We start from the raw sequence: 19,451 nt of genomic DNA on the forward strand, positions 1-19,451 counted from the left end.
CATTCATGAGTCTTACATAATAATACTTGTGAAGCATGCACAGATTGTCTTAAAGCTAACAGTACTGCATTAAAACTACATTTAAACTATAAATTTCTTATTTATATACAAACTGTATGAAAAACAAGGAAATAATAATAGCCAGAATTCTGTTGGTCCAATTTTAATAAAATTTGGAAGGGCTCGATAAATATTTCTAAAAGGTCCAAATATAAAATTTCATGAAAATTCATCCACTGAGGGTTAGGTTGTTACATGCAGGTAGATGGATATGGTGAAGACAATAGGTGCACATGCATGTGTGTGTGTGAACATTATAAAGACAGCATGGGTTCAACAGTCATCAAAAAGTTAAACCATAACATTGGATTGTATACTTGCCTTTTTTTTTTAACATGACAGTATGTTGAGTCTGGGGCAAATAAATCAAATATCTGCTGTATTCCTGTGGATGCTTCTTGGTAACTTTACATCTTTCAGCTCATAGACACTGGATAACAATAATCCAAACTATTAAGCATAATTTTCTGAATGTATGCTAGATAGCACACCTCAGATAATAGTTATTGAAGATTGTAGTCAGATGTGAACTTTGTGTTGAATATTTAAATAGTTATGCAATTAGGATATCATTAAACCTGATCACTTATTAAAAAGGTGCATTAATTGGTTTTTTAAATTTTTTCCCTATCAAGACAACAGTTATCTGTACTACCACTTGAGTATCATTTATGTATCTGTTAAGAAATGTTTTTCCCCAAAATTATTTTTTACTGCAAGATGATACTTTCTTACATGATCATCATTATATATTGGTATAAACCATATAAACTGCCATACTGTAACTGAAGTAGTAAAGTATTTGAAAATTCCCAAAACAGCTACAATATGTAGATATTTTTGAAATTATGCATTACATCTGGACAAATTGGCTAGATAATTGCTAACTAGTGGAATTCCCGCCTTGTTCTTTGGAACTGGTGTCCATCTAGTGGAGATCTGATAAAAGAGACTGTGCTCTGAATCTTATAACAGTTGGCAAATTCATTCAGCAGATTGTTAATCTGTGCACTACCATTTCTGTAGAAGCATACACCTCTATTTGTCATTTGATTTTGACAGTGAATAATTGGTACTCTAACTCTGAAATAGCAGACATTCATTTCATTTATGGACAAGCAAACAGTAAAGCTCAGCATTTCAGAAAACTTCAGCAATGACAATGTCCAACCAAGGATTCTTTTGCAGTCATCCATCACCATCTTTGAGAGATAGAATCCTTTTCACTTGTTACCAAGAGGAACAGATGAAGTACATGACTGAGGAAGAGGCGCCTCCGTAGCCTGGTGGGCAGGAGGAGCAGCAGTGCGTAGCATATGCTTCTTGATGAGCCCGTGACCACCAAATACAGAGGATGCAGAAAGGTCAAGGCGCCTCCGTAGCCAGGTGGGAAGGAGCAGCAGTGCGTAGCACACGCTTCTTGATTAGACCGGGGTTCGAGCCCGTCACCACCAAATACGGAGGATGCGGAAAGGTCAGGGAATGACCACCGCATATCCCGGAGCAATATGGCCTTAGTTGCTAATGCTCCTAAAAAACAAATAACAAACAACGACTGAGGAGGATTCTGGAACTTGCATGAGGAATAAGAAACGTAGTAGCAACTCTATGCATATCACATACAGCAAGTGTAGGCCTTCTCACGTAAGGTGATTTTCATTTGAGTCACATTTTGTCAGTGACTTCTGCAGCAGTGTACAGAACTATTCTTTTCTCTATTGTATACTTTTCACTAATGAAGCACATTTCACAAGAGGTGCCATTACAAATTTTCATGACAGTTACCAATGGACACAGGAAAATTCTCATGTTATCACCATCTTGGCATCAGCAGTACTTTCACTGGAACATTTGGGCTGTTTTCATTGGTGGCTAACTGACTGGTCTATTTTTCCTCAATGGCTGAAATTGCAGGAATCCTTGTGGGAGGAACTGCCCACAAGAACTGCTGGAAGCAGTTCCATTGGGAACATACCATCAAATGTTGATTCATGCGTGATGGGAGGGCCAACATATTTTAGCCTTGCTGCTCAAGAATTCTTGATAAATAAGTATCCTGACTGTTGGATTGATAGAGGTGGACTAGCTGTATGGCCTGAGTACTCTATACCATTTTAAATCCATTCTTCTTATGGAAACACCACAAGGCTCTTGTTTACTGGAAATTTTTGAACTTGCTCATCAATCTATGAGATGTTCTGAAGTGTCTATTGCTGTTCAAGGAAGCCATCTCGAATGCTTGCTCTGATGTAAACATAGAGGAAAGTTCTCGCCAGTTACTTGCAGTGTGCATTAATTACTTTAATAATAAAAAAATTATGAAATTTTTTCATCCCTAAGCTCATTAGAACATCTACCCAAAGTTTGATGAGTACTTTCAAAAACATGCTGTCTACACAGCAAGATGACTGCTTGGTACAATATGCATTGCAGTTTACTTGATTTTGGAGGCTCCATATTTGGTGGCATATATGTTGTATAACTGAGGCACCATAACATTTTTTTTTTTTTTTTTTTTTACTACAAAAAGATAAATGAAATAACTTATGATATTTTTATATGTAGATATACATGCTGGTGGGATGCAGAAGTAGCAGAGTGTTTACCACGAAGTTATGATGAAGGTATTTATTTGGTTTTATAAGTAGAAATCTGTTTTATAGATGGTAATGCATAAATGTATATACTGTCATAAATAAATAATGTTTATCACATTTTTAGTTACACAACAATCGGTTTGTCATTGTTAATTGTCCTATACTCCTGCATGTCTCTACAGTATTTGATTAATGATGCTAATTACAGGTTTATTTTATGGTCCAGTGATTAACATTATTACATTTTTAATCTAACTTTGTTTAAAATGTTTTTGTTCTAAAATAAGAGTATTAATAATGCAAGTTACAGTTAAATACATTGCAAATGAATAAACTTTGGCATCCATTGAAGTATACCTTACTAACTGTTGGATTAGTAGTAGTAGTAGTGGCATGTGATGCAAGAAAGCAAGTGTATGAGCTTATGCAGCATCAGCTCTTTTTCTAATAGAAGTTGTGCAAGAATAACCTTCACCTCTGTCTGCGGCTACTTTTAACCTTCTAGTCTGTGAATCCCCCCAAGCTAGCAGTTTTCCAACCCACCTAACACTGCCTCAATAGCATCAGCAAATATTCTTGCACCCTTTCTATTTAAGTGTATCTCATCCCTTTAGAAGCAGTCTCTCCTGTTAACAAGCACAGACCAGGCTGAAAAAAATTTTACCCCTTGAGCCTTGCACATTTCCTCCAGGGCCGAACTGATTGACAAGGCTCTCATCATATATTCCCTCCTATCGTGTCTGGGCAGAATTGCAGACACTTTCAAATTTAACCCTGACTCACGACTTTTTTGCAACATTGACCTGTACTTAGCATTAGCATTAGTAGACGCATTTGATGCAAGAAAGCAAGCTTATGCAGCATCAGCCAAAAAAATAAAAAAATAAATAAATAAAAAATAACCGCTTCCACTTCATCCCTCTGTTCGTTCGAAATACCTGTCCAGCTGAGCCTTAAACTTATTTAGGCTATCAACTTCCACGACAAGGGATGGAAGTCTGTTCCACCAACCATCCACCCGCTGGCTAAAGGCAAATCTCCTCACGTCCACCTTACACTCGTCCTTCCTCAATTTGAATTTATGCCCTCTCAGGTGATTATTCTGAGCAAGAGGAAGAATCCCATCAGCATTGAGCATGCTCAAACCATTCAAGGCTTTATACACCTCTATCAGATCACCTCGCTGGTTCCTAGTCTCCAGACACTGTAATTTGCAAAACTTAAGCCTTTCTTCGTAAGAGCACCCCTTTGTTCCATTCACTAATCTTGTTGCCCTTCTCTGTACTCGTTCCAGCATCTCTACATCCTTCTTGAAATGAGGCCTCCAGACCTGTATACAGTACTCTAGGTGTGGCCTAACCATTGCCTTATACAAGGGAATAATCACCTCCTTATCCCTGCTAGAAAAATTCCTATATATCATTGACAATACACCATGAGCTACTCATGTAGCCCGTCTGCACTACTCAGAGAACTTCATATCTGCCTGCACAACCACCCCCAGGTCCCTTTCATTCTCTACCACTGTCAGTGTAGTACCACAGAGTTGATACGTTGCTCTGGGGTTGCTGTTTCCCACATGTAGTACTTTACATTTGTCAATGTTAAACTTCATTTGCCACCTCTCAGCCCATCTGCTCAACCTTTCCAGATCCTGTTGCAGTAGCATAGTGTCAGTAATGTACTTGACAACCCTGCCAACCTTCGTATCGTCTGCAAACTTGGACATTAAGCTTGATATACCATCATCAATATCATTTATAAATACAGAAAACAATAAGGGACCCAATACTGAACCCTGAGGGACTCCACTAATAACATTAGTCCACGATGAGCAGTGTCCATTGATTACCACTCTCTGTCTTCTCCCCCACAATCACCCCTTTATCCATAGCAGCAATTTGCCTCCAATGCCACACTGCTCCAATTTGTGCAGCAGTCTTCCATGTGCAACAGTATCAAAAGCCTTTCTAAGATCCAAGTATATAATATCAAAGTTATTCACTGCATCCAATTCTTTTGTGACTGCATCATAGTATCCAATCAAATTGGTGAGGCAAGACTTCCCCTTAACAAAACCATGCTGTGTCTGAGCTATAACTGAAGTCTTGTCTAGATGATCCTGCAGTGCTTCTTTAACCAGTGCCTTCATTAATTTTCCAGAAACAGAAGTTAAACTAACAGGTCTATAATTACTTGTGTCGCCCTTTGATCCTCCTTTGTGAATTGGGGTCACATTTGCACATCTCCAGTCCATGGGTACTTCCCCTGAGTCCAAGGAAGCTCTCATAATTATGGCTAAGGGTTTGCTTACTTCCTTTGCTGCCTCCTTTAATATAACTGGATAGATCCCATCCACCCCAGGTGCCTTTCTTGTATTTATCTTCAACAATTTCTCCTCCACTTTACTCTCAGTTATTACAAGATTCTCTAGCTTACTGCCAGAGTTGAATACACCTCTGGCATTCCCCTCGCTGAATAACTCCTCATGTGTGAATGTTGATGCAAAATATTCATTCAGTTTGTTAGCTACCTGAGCAGGATCATCAACAGTTGACCCATCGATATCAAGTGGACCAATCTGATTCATCCCCTTCCTTCTAGAGGTTACATAAGTAAAGAACTCTTTGCTGTTTTTCTTTGCATCCGTTGCCAAAGATTTCTCGTAATCTGCCTTCACCTGCCTATCCTCCTTTGTAACTTGGTTACAGATCAACTTGTATCTATCATAGGCTTCTGTGTCACATGTTAATTTGTATGTATCCCATGCATTTTTCTTCTCTGCCATATGTCTCATTAGTTCATCTGACATACACTTAGGTCTAAACCTTGAACAATATTTCTTAGTTGGTATGTAAAGCCTAGTAGCTTCCAAGATAAGTTCTTTGAATGCTTCCCATTTTGAATTTGCTGTTGGTAACATCATCAGTTAGTCCCACTGTATAGAATTTAAATACTGTCTCAGTCCATCGTAGTTGCCTTTACGAAAGCAATAACCCTTCCCTTTACCCCTAATGGTAGTTTCCTCTTTGAGTAAATCCCACTTCAGCACACTGTGATCACTGCCACCTAGTGGTTCATTTACCTGCAGATTCTTAATGCATGAAGAATTACTACTGATAATCAAATCAAGAGTATTACTCCCTCTAGTTGCCTCCCAAACATGCTGATGTAGAAAACAATCATCCAATAAATTCACAAAAGCCTTGCTAGTGTGTGAGTGACCAGCCTCCAAATTCCAGTCAATATCTGGGAAATTAAAATCCCCCATTATAAGACTCTCTGATTTACTGGCCCACTCTATTTCCCCGTACAGTTTCTTATTATACTCATCAGAGTCATTAGGCCTATAGCACACTCCTACTCTCAATTTTGATCTCCCAATGCTTATGTCACACCAAACTGACTCGACACTGCACTGTCCAGCAATGTCGACTGGCTTCACTTTCTTGGATTTTATGTATTTCTTAACTAATAGCATAACCCCTCCTCCCTTCCTATCCTGTCTATCCTTTCTGTAGTTACATTGTACTCCCCAAATTCCAGTTCTGCATTCCTTATATCTGTGTGACACCACGTCTCTGAAATCCCCACAATATCTGCCTTTGATGTTTTGAGCAATACCTCAAATTCATCAAATTTATTTACTAAACTCCTAGCATTAGTGTACACGCAAGTATACATGCACCTGTTCTTTTTCTTAGCTACCCTAACACAACCTATGTGTTTATTTGTACCCCAATGATTCCCAGCAGTCTCTGAAATATCCTGCATCTTATTTTCCAGGCTGCGGCTCATTCCAATAGAAGCAGTGCAAGAATCACTTTCACCTCTGCCAGTGGCTACTGTTAATCTATTAGTCCTTGTATCCCCCCAATCTAGCAGTTTTCCGACCCACCTAACACTGCCTCAATAGCATCAGCAAACATTCTTGCACCCTTTCTATTTAAGTGTATCCCATCCCTGTAGAAGCAGTCTCTCCTGTTAACAAGTACAGACCAGGCCGAAAAAAATTCTACCCCTTGAGCCTTGCACAATCTTTCCAGGGCCGAATTGATCGACAGGGCTCTCATCATATACTCCCTCCTATCGTGTCTGGGCAGAATTGCAGACACTTTCAAATTCAACCCTAATTCATGGCTTTTTTTCAACAGTGACCTATACTTGTTAAGTAATTCTGCCAGTCTCCTACTCTTAATATCATTAGTGCCAACGTGTACAACTATATCACCTTTTGTGCCCTTAAAAGGTGATATCTGCTCTACAACGTCATCAACCTTTGCCCCTGGCAGACGTACCCTGGTCCTGTTCCACCTATCCTTTTTACAAAGCAAGTTTCCCGTTTCCCTGACAATAGAGTCACCAACAACTACTAGTTCCTTTGGGACCAGCGCATTCTGCCTTGGGGGCTGCTGCTGTGTTGCGTGATGACCAAGTGCAAGCTCTGGCATTGTTGTGGGCAGCTGAGAGCTTGATGGGCCCCTCACTTTTAATCCTTCAAGGGCATCCTCCACCCTGTCCTTCAAGCCCTCATATTGGCCCATAACAATGCTGAGTTGTCGCCTGATTTCCTTACACTCCTTGCATCGCGCACACACAAAGACATCCCCCATGGCAGTGTCATGTCCCGTACCTGACTGCTCCACAAACATCAAGCAAGTAGTGCATTTTAATAGGCTGTGATTCGGAGGGCAACTGCCCCCCCTCAGTTCTCCCCTGAGCCACAGCACTCTCATTAGCTTGAGCCTTTTGCTTTGCTGCTCTGGTCTGAGTCATGGTTTCGATTTAATTTCAATAAAATTTCAATTTCAGTGCAAAATTAAAACCCTAAACTTATATCCCAACACAGTTATAACGCTATATTTATGTTTCAGTATCGAGTGTTATCTACGAAATCCCTTTATATAACTTCCGTATCAAGTTAAGTATTAATTATTTATTTTTTACTAATTATTTATGTTACGTAACCCAAGTCATTATATGTATAATTAAAGGTACAATTTAATTGACAATGAAGTTCAACAAGATTAATTATCTGATTAATTGACAATATTATGTACTATACTATACTATATTAAGCTTATGCTATCAAGTAATACCTACAAAATCTCTATCTAAGTTACTTTAATCTAAGTATCGTAAATAGGAATATAAAGCTACTCTAGAAAATAAGTTAATATGCCAATTTAAGCTAATAAAACAGAAAATAAATCAGAAAAAACTTCTCTGTTCCAGGAGCGGCAAAAATGTACGTCCGCACAGGCTACACTCGTTCTCGTTCAGTTGAAGCATTCACATGAAGCATTAGTATTTAAAAGGAGATAATGTACATTGAATATAGAGATAATCAGTGGTTTAAGAATTATTTAGGATAGTGAGAATGGGGATCATGATCTATCAGACTTTGAAAAGGGGCTTATCATGGGTGCACATTTAGCAGGAACCATGATTAAAGACATACTTGGTTTCTTAAAAGTATTCATCTGAAAGATTTTTACTGACTGGAGAGCAAGTAGTTCTTCCACATCTCAAAGGTGAAATATGGCAGAAAAACAATACTTCAAGAGCAAAGCCGTCATACTCTAAGGAAGACTGTATGAAAAAATAGGACATCCATCCAGCATGCAGCAAATAACATCTGAATTCAGTCAAGCCCAGAACTGCCCAATATCAACCCATACCATGTGCAGGGAATCGAAGAAATTGGGTATTCACAATTGTTTGCCTATTCAGAAGCCACTAGTTTCAGAAAAAAACAGAAAAATCTGCTTGCAGTACTGTTGAGAATGTTCTGATTGGATAGTGAAACAATGAAAGAAAGTCATGTCATCAGACAAATCACAATACATTTTTTCCACTAATGGTAGACAGAGAATGTGAAAAGAACCTCATAAAGCAATGGACTCTGCTTGCCTTATTAAGACAACCCAAGCATCTGGAGTTGGCGTCATAGTATGGGAATGTTTTTTTGGCATGGACTGGTTCTGTTGAGTGGAAGGTTGAATATCATCCAGGGAGACCTAAATTTTGTATCAGGTCTACTGCACCCTGCAATGTTGCACTTTTATCCCAAAGGTTTATGGATGACAGTGCAACAGCACATCATGCCAAAATCATGCAAGAATGGTTTAGCGAACATGACACGGATTTCCACCATCTTTCCTGGCCTCCGCACTCACCTGATCTCAATGCTATTGAGAATGTGTGGGATATGCTGGAGAGTGCTTTTCAGCAACAGTATTTTGCTGGAAAAATTGGATACAGTTAGACCAAAATGAACTAAAACACTTTATAGAATCCATGCCACACTGCACACTTGCTGTTATTCAAAACAAAGGCAGCCTTTTTTTGGACATTGTGTGTATTATGGAAATCCATAGTGTTCCGATTACTTCCAAACTTCAATAAGCTTTCAAGGATGCAAACAAGAAATACAAAGAAGCTCTAGAACCAAAAAGAATGGAAAAAGAATTGGATGCTAAATTGAAATGTAAATCACATGAGGAAAAAAATAGTGTTACTGAAGTGCCAGAATGAGCTGGAAAAGCGTTTACATCATCCCAAGCAATTAGTAGAAGCTACTTAGCATTTGTCATCTGCTTGCAAATTTCAAAACCTGAAGACCATATCAGCTGCCCGGGCATTTTTGAAACACGGAAATAATCTTTAAAAAAGAACATCTTTAAAATTGCAAGAGATTAATGGTCACATTACAAATGCTATATAAAAAAAGTAAATTTTGTCATTTTTTAATCAAATAAAGTAACTGCATAAATTGATATGTATTGTACTAAGAAAAATTGTATTGTGTGTTTGTAAAGCTGAAGGAAATCTAAATTTCACCTGCACTTTCGAAACTGAGTATTTAAATGGAGTATATTTGTAATTATTAATGCAGAGTATGCAGTTTATTGGAAAGAAAAGTAAATTGTATGGGTGAGCCAGTTTCTAACACTACCTGTGCCATGGTACTGTTTGTTTTAATAAAGTTTTATCTTAGTGGATAGGGGAATAGTACTGGTAAATAGAAAACCAAGTTGATAGAAACAATAATCACATATTAGCCCAACTTAAAATTGCTTGAATAACAAAAATCTGAATCAGTTACACAATCAGGTAACTAATTTCAAGAATAGTGCAGATGTCAAGTTTTGGTATTTACCTGCTTGGGAATGGTGACTGTTTTGTTGCTTCAGTTTATGCAGGTATTGATTATTTGGCCTGTGTGCATTATTGCCTGTATCTCCTATATCTTTGGTTACTGCATTCTGTTTTTCTGCTTAGTTTGGCTTATTATTTATTTATTTATTTTTTCATGAAAACTGATAGGGCACTGAATTATTATCGATTCTTTATACATAATGCTTCTCAAAATTTAATGAATTCTGTTGATAAATAATTATGCATATAAAGCATGAACCAAAAGTCAGGAAAGGCCAAGCCAGTAAAATGCAATTTATTTATGTCTGTTTTGTACAAACATAAAGAGCAGAAAGTAAAATGGTTACCATGTTCTTACATGCATCATTAAACAAATAGGAAGTTATTAAGGGAACTATTCAACATTATGAAGACCAACAACGGTGGACTTGTTTCCTTTGGTTCACACTGTACATAATTCATAATAAAACAATACTTACAGCGCATATAATTCAGTTATAATTCAGTGAGTTACCTCAAAAATTAAAATATATTCACAGTTGACCTCTGAAAATACGTCTTGCCATGAACAAATTTCATGCATTTTGGTATTTTTCAAGGCAAATTTTTAAAATAAAGGGTACCCTATAGGTTTGTGTGTGTGTAGTGTTAATTACTGTTATTGTGATTGTTTGTGTCATTGTTTTATTGCAGTAGTTTTCTTGACCTTCTAATATTAAATATTCTTTCTTTTTCTTTAATAGTGAAGAAAGGCCTTGCTGATTCTATTATTGAAATTGTTAAAACACACCCCTTGGATGAAAGGATTGATGGATTTTTTGACCGTTACAGACCCTTTGAATTCACTAATCTTAATGATCTATTTATTTACACCATGCTCCACTCAATTAGGTAAACTGTTAAGTATAAAACTAGAACTTTGAAATAATAACTGTATAATTTTTAAGGAGTGAATGATGCTGAAAATCTTCAATATAATTTTTCCCATCTTAATTTTATTGCTTACCCAGGCACATTCCTAAATCATTAAATTTCTTGTGTAATTATTTACTTTGCATATTATGGAAATTTAATGAATGTAAGATATGCAAGAATATTTAGACTCTTTAGTTAAGCATTAGATTTTATAGAGGCCAGCAGTTGAATATTAATTTGGAATGTCTTTACTGCACTGTTTATAATTGGGTTTTTCAAATGGCATTAAAACCATGTAAACAAAATTCAACTTTTCATCTCCCCAAGTTCCCTACAGAGGCAGACTATTCGTAATAAAATAAATATTTTCAGGGAGATGATTCACACTATACAGAAGAAGATTATGCAGAAAAATTAACAAAAATGAATTCCAAAATATACCACAAGTGATGGATGCTGATGGATTGCACAATGATGCAAATCATCATTGGGCAATCCTTAAAAATCACTTAATCAAGTATAGTTATCATGAAAATTAATTTCTGATAGCAATAACACTAAAAGATCTTCATTTACGTTTTAAACTTTAATACCAGAATGGCATCAATGCAATAGAGGCATTCCAAAACCTGTTATAACTCAAAGTCCAATGTTGACTCAGCAGTGGTTTTAAAAACTATGCACTTTCCTAATGAACTTGCAGTATGCTCACTGAGGTTTAAGCAATAAAATTCTAATACTTCAATTATGAGAATATGAAGCATGAAGAATCAGTCACAGTTGACATTTGTGATGTTCACTCTATTACAGAATGTCATAAGAATATTCTCTTTGTAGGGATTTCATGCCTAATTTCTCAACTGACTACAGTCCTTTTGCTGTTCGTGTACGACCTGGAAAAACACGTGAATCACAAGGAGAAAAACTACCAAATCCTTCTGTTAGTGGCATTTCTTCTACAACCTCTACATCAAGTGGAACAAGCGAAACAGATAGTGGTGACTCTAGTGAAGAAGAAAATTTCAGTTTGTTTGATAGTGAGGAATCATCATCATCCTATTCAACATATAAAACAGTAACTTTTGAGGTAAGAAAAATCATTCATTCAAGGCATTTACACTTTCAGTCCAAAAATTATATTTATATTGGATTTCTAAAAAATAATACAGATGCAGTTGAAGAAATTACATATAGAAGAAATTTTAGTATTTCAAATTCAAACTATTATTCCAAGGCAGACTATTATCCCCCCATCACAATACATACTTTTATCCCCTTAAGATAATGGAACTGAAAATTTAGATAGATATAGACACACAATTAAATAAACCGTATACTTTATTTTGAGCAATGCATAATATAAATAACAGAATGAAATGTAAATGTTTCATTGTGAATTGGACACTAAAATTAATACAAAATAGCATCAAAAAGTTCTGACTATATTGGTTGAAAATATCAGAGTATCAAAAAAAAAAAAAAACCTTTTTACTTTATTTTTTAATAATGAACCTGGTGTCTAGAATTTTTACAGCAGATTGTGTTTTAATTCATTTTTATCTGTTGTTGACAGTAAGTACTTTTGTATCTTTGTATTATAGATTGTCACATTTTGAGCAAAGACATATAAAACTTAGCTTTTCATTGAACAAACCATCCTCAGAGGCTGTAGAGACTGTCAGAAATTATAGTTGAAGCATACAGGGTGTCTCAAAAATATTGGTACAAACATTTAGGAGAGATAGATAACACCTAAAAGAATGTGAATCGCATAGGAATCCATAACCGGAAACGTCACTGAAAGTCGGTAGACAGTGCAGTAGTTGCCGCACAAAGAGCATGCATTGATATACGAACTGTGAGCTGTCAGACATGCACCTAGTGTATGGATTAACAGAGGGCAATGGACGAGCCGCTCAACGAATTTATGGAGAACGCTTCCCAGACAGACATGTACCAGACCACCATTTGTTTGCGCGTGTGCATCAAAATTTGTGCGATTATGGGTCAATTAGAGGTAACAGGAGTAGTGCGGGCAGACCACATTCGACGCGAACTCCCACCATGGAAGAAAGTCTGTTGAATGCCGTCCAGAATAATCCTACTACCAGCACACGTGCCATTGCCTCTGCCTTAGGAGTGTCTCGCAGTGTACAGCGTGTCTGACACGACTATTCCTTACACCCCTTTCATCTCCAAAGGGTTCAGTTACTGCTCCCCCAAGATCATCCTGCACATGTGGCTTTTGTGCAGTGGTTTCTCCAAGAAAGTGTTCAAGACTTGAATTTTCTAGCCTATGTTTTGTTCACGGATGAGGCTTATTTCACTCGGGAAGGCATATTCAATCAGCACAATGCTCATGTGTGGGCTCACTACAACCCATACGGTGTGCACCCCCATGCGACACAACATCGCTTCGCAATAAGTGTGTGGGCAGGTATGGTCGGTAACTGCTTAGTTGGCCCATACCTGTTACCATCCCGCAGGAACTCCGCTAAATATCGGATCTTTCTTGAACAAGTTCTACCACGGTTACTTGACGATGTTCCAGCAAATGTGAGATGCAACATTTGGTTTCAACATGATGAGACGCCTGCCCATTATGGAAGGTGTGTTCGTGACCATTTGAACAGGCATTTTGGGTGTCGATGGATTGGCCGTGGTGGACCTGTTGCCTGGCCCCCACGCTCACCTGATTTATCGAGCCTTGATTTCTTTCTGTGGGGGCCCTCAAATCTATCGTGTATGAATTGCCTGTGGAGACGGAAATGGATCTTGTGGCGAGACTCGTCTGCATGGCTGCTACTGTCAAAGAAACTCCAGGTGTGTTCGACCGTGTCTGCCAATCCATGCTGTGTCGGTGTCACGCATGCATTGCATCTCATGGTGGAACCTTCGAGCATCTGTTGTAACATCATGAAATGCATCCATCTTGTACTCCATTGTTAATATTATGTCAAATAAATGTTTGCCACTAATTACTCTCTTGTGTCATTTCTGCTTCTTGTGCCTCTGCTACTACTTTCCCGTGACGTTTCCAGTTATGGGTTCCTATGCGATTCACATTCCTTTAGATGTTACCTACTTCTCCTAAACGTTTGTACCAATATTTTTGAGACACTGTATAGTGAAAAAGTTTTTAAGAGGTAGGATATTTGAATAATTTCAAAGATGGATGCGATATCATTGAATGTGATGCAAGATATGGGAGACGTTGCATGTCAACAAATAACTAACTTGTCTCTAGTGTTAGGAGCATTATTAAGGCAGATTGTCAAATAAGAATTCAAGGCGTAGCTACTGAAGTTGGAATATCATATTGTAGCTGCCATCCTATCTGATATTTTAAATGTGAAAAGGTTATGCAACTTTGTTCCCAAGTTTTTAACAATAGATCAGATGGAAACAAGAGTTGAAAACTATCAGAACTGGTTGAAATTTATGATCATGATCAAAGATTTTTGAAAACAAGTGACAGAAGATTAACTTTATAACTTGAAGACATCAGTCCTCTGAATGGTAGTCTGCTATGTATCCCTGGAAGAAAAAACTTTGGATTGACAAATCTGAAAGTACAGTAATGATAGCATTATGTTTTGACTGTTAAAGACATAATTCATTATGAATTTATACCATAAAGTCATAGTGTTAATCGTCTTACAGGAAATCATTAAACACTCAAGAGAAGGAGAAACCTGACCGCGGGTAAGCAAAAATTGGAAATTACTCCATGACAATGCCTTTGCTGATGATTGTGTGACAATAATTTCTGAATATCTTTTTAAACACTCTGTAACTGCCTTACAATGTCCTCCTGTTTTATTTCTCCCCCCCCCTAAACTAAAGTCATTAAAGGATGACAATTTTCTGATGAAGAAGAAGAGTTATGGCAGATATTACAAACAAAATCAAAGAACTTTGAAAAATGGACTTTGAAGTTTTTTTGCAATTGTATTGCCATGTAAAAAATGTGTAGATAGCCAAATTCATTATTCTGAAATTTTGTTATGTGTAATTAACTGTAAGTATATTTTAAGATATAAAAATTTAGTCTTGTAACTTTGTGATTCTACCTTTTAGTTTAACAGAAAGGATTTGGATCACTCTGTGTAATACACCTAATTACAGCCCAACAGAATTGGAGCTCCAGACTTGTATCACTGTCATTCTAAGTAAATAATTCCCCTCAAAGTGGGCACCTGAACGTAGTGAGGGGGAACTCCCGGTGATGCTGCTGGCCTTCCAGGGTTACATCATTGGAATCCAGCATGTGCAACTTTGCGCCGTGCCCATGAAAACTCGAAAAGGGAATCCTGGTGGATATGAGGGCCCCACCCCTAATACATCACTTTGACAAGATGGGAGGTCCTGGACCAACCCCACTGGGATCAAGTGATGGGTGGTTCTTACTGCTGGGATCAACTACATTCCAATTAGTCTCCCTGCCTTTAGTCCTGGGATGGAGGTCAAGACTTATTGGAAATATGGGTATGATGTTGTAAGTGAATTTAATGTACTGTTCATGTGAGCAGTATATGCTATTTTACGAGTTTGCATCCCCTCGTAGGTAGTTGTCATGGGGGAGATGCTTAGGGCATCAGAATTTTTTTATTTTACTCTTATGAGTTACATCATTGGAATCCAGCATGTGCTGGATTCCAATGATGTAACTCATAAGAGTTACATCATTGGAATCTTATTTGTGATTCTACCTTTTAGTTTAACAGAAAGGAACCCCAGAAGAAGAAGAAGAAGAATTCTTCTTCTTCTTCTGGGGTTCCAACAAGGTCCTACCTAACTGTTCAGACAAGACTGGTAATACCTCTGTGTGAATAGACCCAGAACTGAGGATAAACCACCACCAGTGATGCCACTTTTCCTACCTAACTGTTCAGACAAGACTGGTAATACCTCTGCAAAAAGACCCAGAACTGAGGATAAACCACCATCAGTGATGCCACTTTTCCTCATTCTCCATTCCACTAGAGAGCAGGCACTCAGAAAAATGTCACCTTTCTTCATTCAGAAAGGATTAGAAGGGTTGGCAGGATCCCCAAAATCTGTGATAAGGCAAAGATCTGGAGATATTTTAGTGGACAGCTTATGTGCTAAACATTTCCAAAATTCTGAAAGCAAAATCCATAGGGGGGAATTCCTATCACCTAACTCCCCCATAAAACTTTGAACTCTTGACGTGGTGTCGTATCAGAGTGGGATCTTCATGTATCTGAAGAAGTGGTCTGCTTTGAGTTAAAAGATCAAAGAGTGACAGCTATCAAACAAATATCAATGCAAAAGGATGGGAATCTTGTACTTACTTGAGTTCTCATCTTTACTTTCAACCCCCTAGAGCCTGCAAGTTCCATGAAGGCTTGCTACTTAAATTGCCCATTAAGGATTTACATTCCAAATCCACTGCAGTATCTTTGGTGCCAAAAAGTATGACCACTTGAAAACAGCCTGTCATGGCAACCCTGCCTGTGCTCGATATGGTGCCAAAGACACGAGAGCAAGGAATGTACAGCTTCAAAGCCCATTTGTACAAATTGCCAAAGAGAGCACCCTGCATACACTTGAGCATGCCAGCAGTGGAAGGAAGGGAAGAGAAAGAAATTCAAAAACTGAAAACTGAACATTTCCAACCAGTCGACCAGGAAATGCATCCAACCTCTAAATAGTAGCAAGCCTTCATTCAGCCAGAAGGTTTCTGGGAAGTGTAGAGTTGGAATACAAACTGAGATGACCGTTTATAGCACCATCAGAGTCATTTACTCCCATTGTCTGCTATTTACTAAGATCACAAAAATGCATCCAGAAGAACCAATCAGCTGCCACTCCTATATCTGTGCCTCCTAATCGTCCATTACAAAATGTGATAAAGTTAAGATCAAAAAACGTGAAGTATCTGTTGTAACACAGGAAAATATGGACATTGAGGTAAAGGAGGCACCAGGTGATTCAATCTTGGAATTCTTTGCAGAGGAAGAAATGGACACAACACACAGTGTTCATACTTCCCAAAAAAGATAAATTCAAGACTGAGAAAAGTAAGCTCTCAGTACTTCAGAAGCCAATTGCAGATCCACCAAGCCTGAGTAATAGCTAAATTCTTACAGTGGAATTGTTGTAGATTCCAGCAAAATGCAGACGACATCAAGTCACTCCTGCAAAAGCATGAACATGTTCTTGTTATACTCTAGCATGACCACCAGGTCAGTGGAGTTTACAATAAATTATCAATTCAAATATTAATCGTATTTAGCAGCCATGGACTTGAACTCAAAGAGTTCAAGGTCCACTCAAAGAGTGCATGCCACTGCACTCTCACTCCTGACCACTTGGCTACATCAGGCCTCAACTGGACAGTCAGGACTAGCCTGGTTTTGCTTATAGGAGACTTATCTAAAGGTGAATGATGACCCCCCCACCTTACATAACATTATTATTATTCATAAGGATAGAATTGTGGATGCCTCAAAACAAAGCCCTGGGGATATTCCAGCAATATCCATGGACAGTTAATCTCATAGCCTTTAAACATGCATATGCTAAAGCACATTACATCTGATGTCAGAGCTAAATGTAATCCTGGATCCGTTTTACTACTTCCTTTTCCCAGGCGACCAGCTCTAAGGTGTTCTGGGACAATCCGGAAAATTAAGGGAAAATACACAGCCACATCTCATCAGTCCTGGAATATAATGGATGCACTGTTGCAGACTCAACTGCAAATAGTCAATGCTCTTGAGGAAATATTTTCAAAAATCTCAGCAATGTTATCTTATTCCCCAGAGTTTCTGGTCCTTCAACTCAAAACTGAAAAACAGCCCCTGAATTTTACATCAAAGTTTGTTTACTCATATAATAAGTCATTTACCATACAAGAGCTGAAAACAGCTCTCACTCTTACCAAAGTAAGGTCTGTTGGACAAGGTGGCTTCCATATGCACATCAGTTTTCTGGGAGCATCGGCAAGAGGAGTCTGTCAGCAGTATGGTCTGATGATGGGTATCATCAGATACCTGAAATGTTACCTTATGTATAGTAGTTTAGGCAAATAGCTTAATAAACTATATTATTAATTTCAGCTGGTATAAGAGTGGTAATATATTTAATAATAATCTTAAGGTGACTTCCATTATGAAATGATTAAACACTTCTCACCAAAATCCATGGAGCACCTGCTCTTCCTGTACAACAGAATTTTCCTTGAAGTGCAGTTTCCGGACAGTTGGCACAATGCAACTGCTGCTTTTGCTAAGCCAGGAAAGGTTCCTAAATTTACAGAAAATCACCATTTTATTGCTCTGTTTGTGCAAAATATTGGAGAAATGGTCAGTGATCATCTTTTATGGTACTTAGAATCAAATGACATTCTGTCCTACATTCAGTGTGGCTTCCAAAGGGACAGGTCCACCTTGGAACACTTAATTATAATGGACACATTTATTCTAAATGCTTTCCCAAAAAAGAGAGCACCTGGTGCCCATCTTCTTTGATATGGAGAAAATGTATCACAAAACTTGGAGATTTGGTATTTTAAAATATCTTCCTAACACCTCAGTCTAAGAGATCACTTCCTGTTTTTATTAAGAGTTTTTTAATTCGATAGTTTTTTTTTCCCAAGTCAAGTAGGATCTCTCTCTCTCTCTCTCTTCATTCCTTTTGCCAAGAAGAGGGAGTACCACAATGATCTGTTTTAAGTGTTATAATTTTTGTCATTAAACTCCATTACCAAACAACTTCCTCCAGCTGTAAACAGAGCACTCTATGTTGATGATTTCAGCATATTCTTCCAATCATGCAACATGAGGGTTATAGTGAGACAACTACAACAAGCCATTGATCACCTTAGTTCCTGGACAATGGTCAATGGTTTCATGTTCTCTCCAAAGAAGACCATTTGTGCATCCATTTTTGTTATAAGCATAACCTTCACCCTGAACCTGAATTGAGACTTGAACAAAACTGCACCATTCCAGTAGTAGTGGAGATGAAATTCTTGGGACCCATATTTGACAATAAGTTGACATTCCAACATATATTTGTCAGCTATGCATAAAGTGCATGGGAAGGCTAAATATTTTCTGTGCTCTCTCTTCTACCTCTTGGAGTGCAAACTGGTGCACTTTTCTCCATCTGTATCATGCATTTTTGTAATCAAATTAGATTATGGGGGTTCAGATATATGTGTCTGCTAGAAATAGCCTCTTTCAGTGGCTTGATCCCATTCACCACCAGGCTATCCATATTGCTACTGGTACATTCAGAACATCTATCCAAAGTCGATGCAGAAGCAAATGAACCATCCTTGTTTGCTTCAACAAAAACAGTTTTCTCTACAGTATGTTTTTAAACTGAACTTCCTACCAGACCAACCCACCTAGACATCTGTGTTTTTGGCCACAATGGGAAATTCTTTATAACACTTGTCAGACTGCCAACTGTTCATTTGGTATTCATGTCCAAGAGCTACTCAGAGCTACATCACAGTATATGGGGGGGGGGGGGATCAAAAAAGTTTGTATTCAACCAGAAGTAGTTGTGTTAGAAGGTTGAAACAAACACCATATACAGTCGAATCTCATTAATACAAAGTTCAAAGGACCTAAATTTTCACGTTTTGTAATAATGAGGTTTATAGTAACGAGGTTCCCCAAAAGTGTCAAAATTTTACCATTTTTTTGGTACATACTGTATATCTAAGAATAATAAATA

The 19,451-nt window shown here is 37.8% G+C and overlaps 1 protein-coding gene across 5 annotated transcripts in view; it reads left to right on the forward strand.

Moving 5' to 3' along the window:
* FIG4 (polyphosphoinositide phosphatase FIG4) overlaps positions 1 to 19,451 on the forward strand; it is a 150,290-nt gene that overhangs the window by 105,113 nt on the left and 25,726 nt on the right. For all 5 annotated transcript variants that reach the window (XM_090379237.1, XM_090379241.1, XM_090379239.1 and 2 more), the window contains 3 exons: positions 2,626 to 2,684; positions 10,562 to 10,709; positions 11,571 to 11,820. In XM_090379237.1, coding sequence (XP_090235363.1) covers positions 2,626 to 2,684; positions 10,562 to 10,709; positions 11,571 to 11,820 — 457 coding nt within the window. The remainder of the gene's footprint in view (positions 1 to 2,625; positions 2,685 to 10,561; positions 10,710 to 11,570; positions 11,821 to 19,451) is intronic.

The sequence above is a fragment of the Mastigoproctus giganteus genome, chromosome 8 (assembly GCF_048544385.1).
Source record: "Mastigoproctus giganteus isolate SK-2022 chromosome 8, ASM4854438v1, whole genome shotgun sequence".
NCBI classification, from domain to species: domain Eukaryota; kingdom Metazoa; phylum Arthropoda; class Arachnida; order Uropygi; family Thelyphonidae; genus Mastigoproctus; species Mastigoproctus giganteus.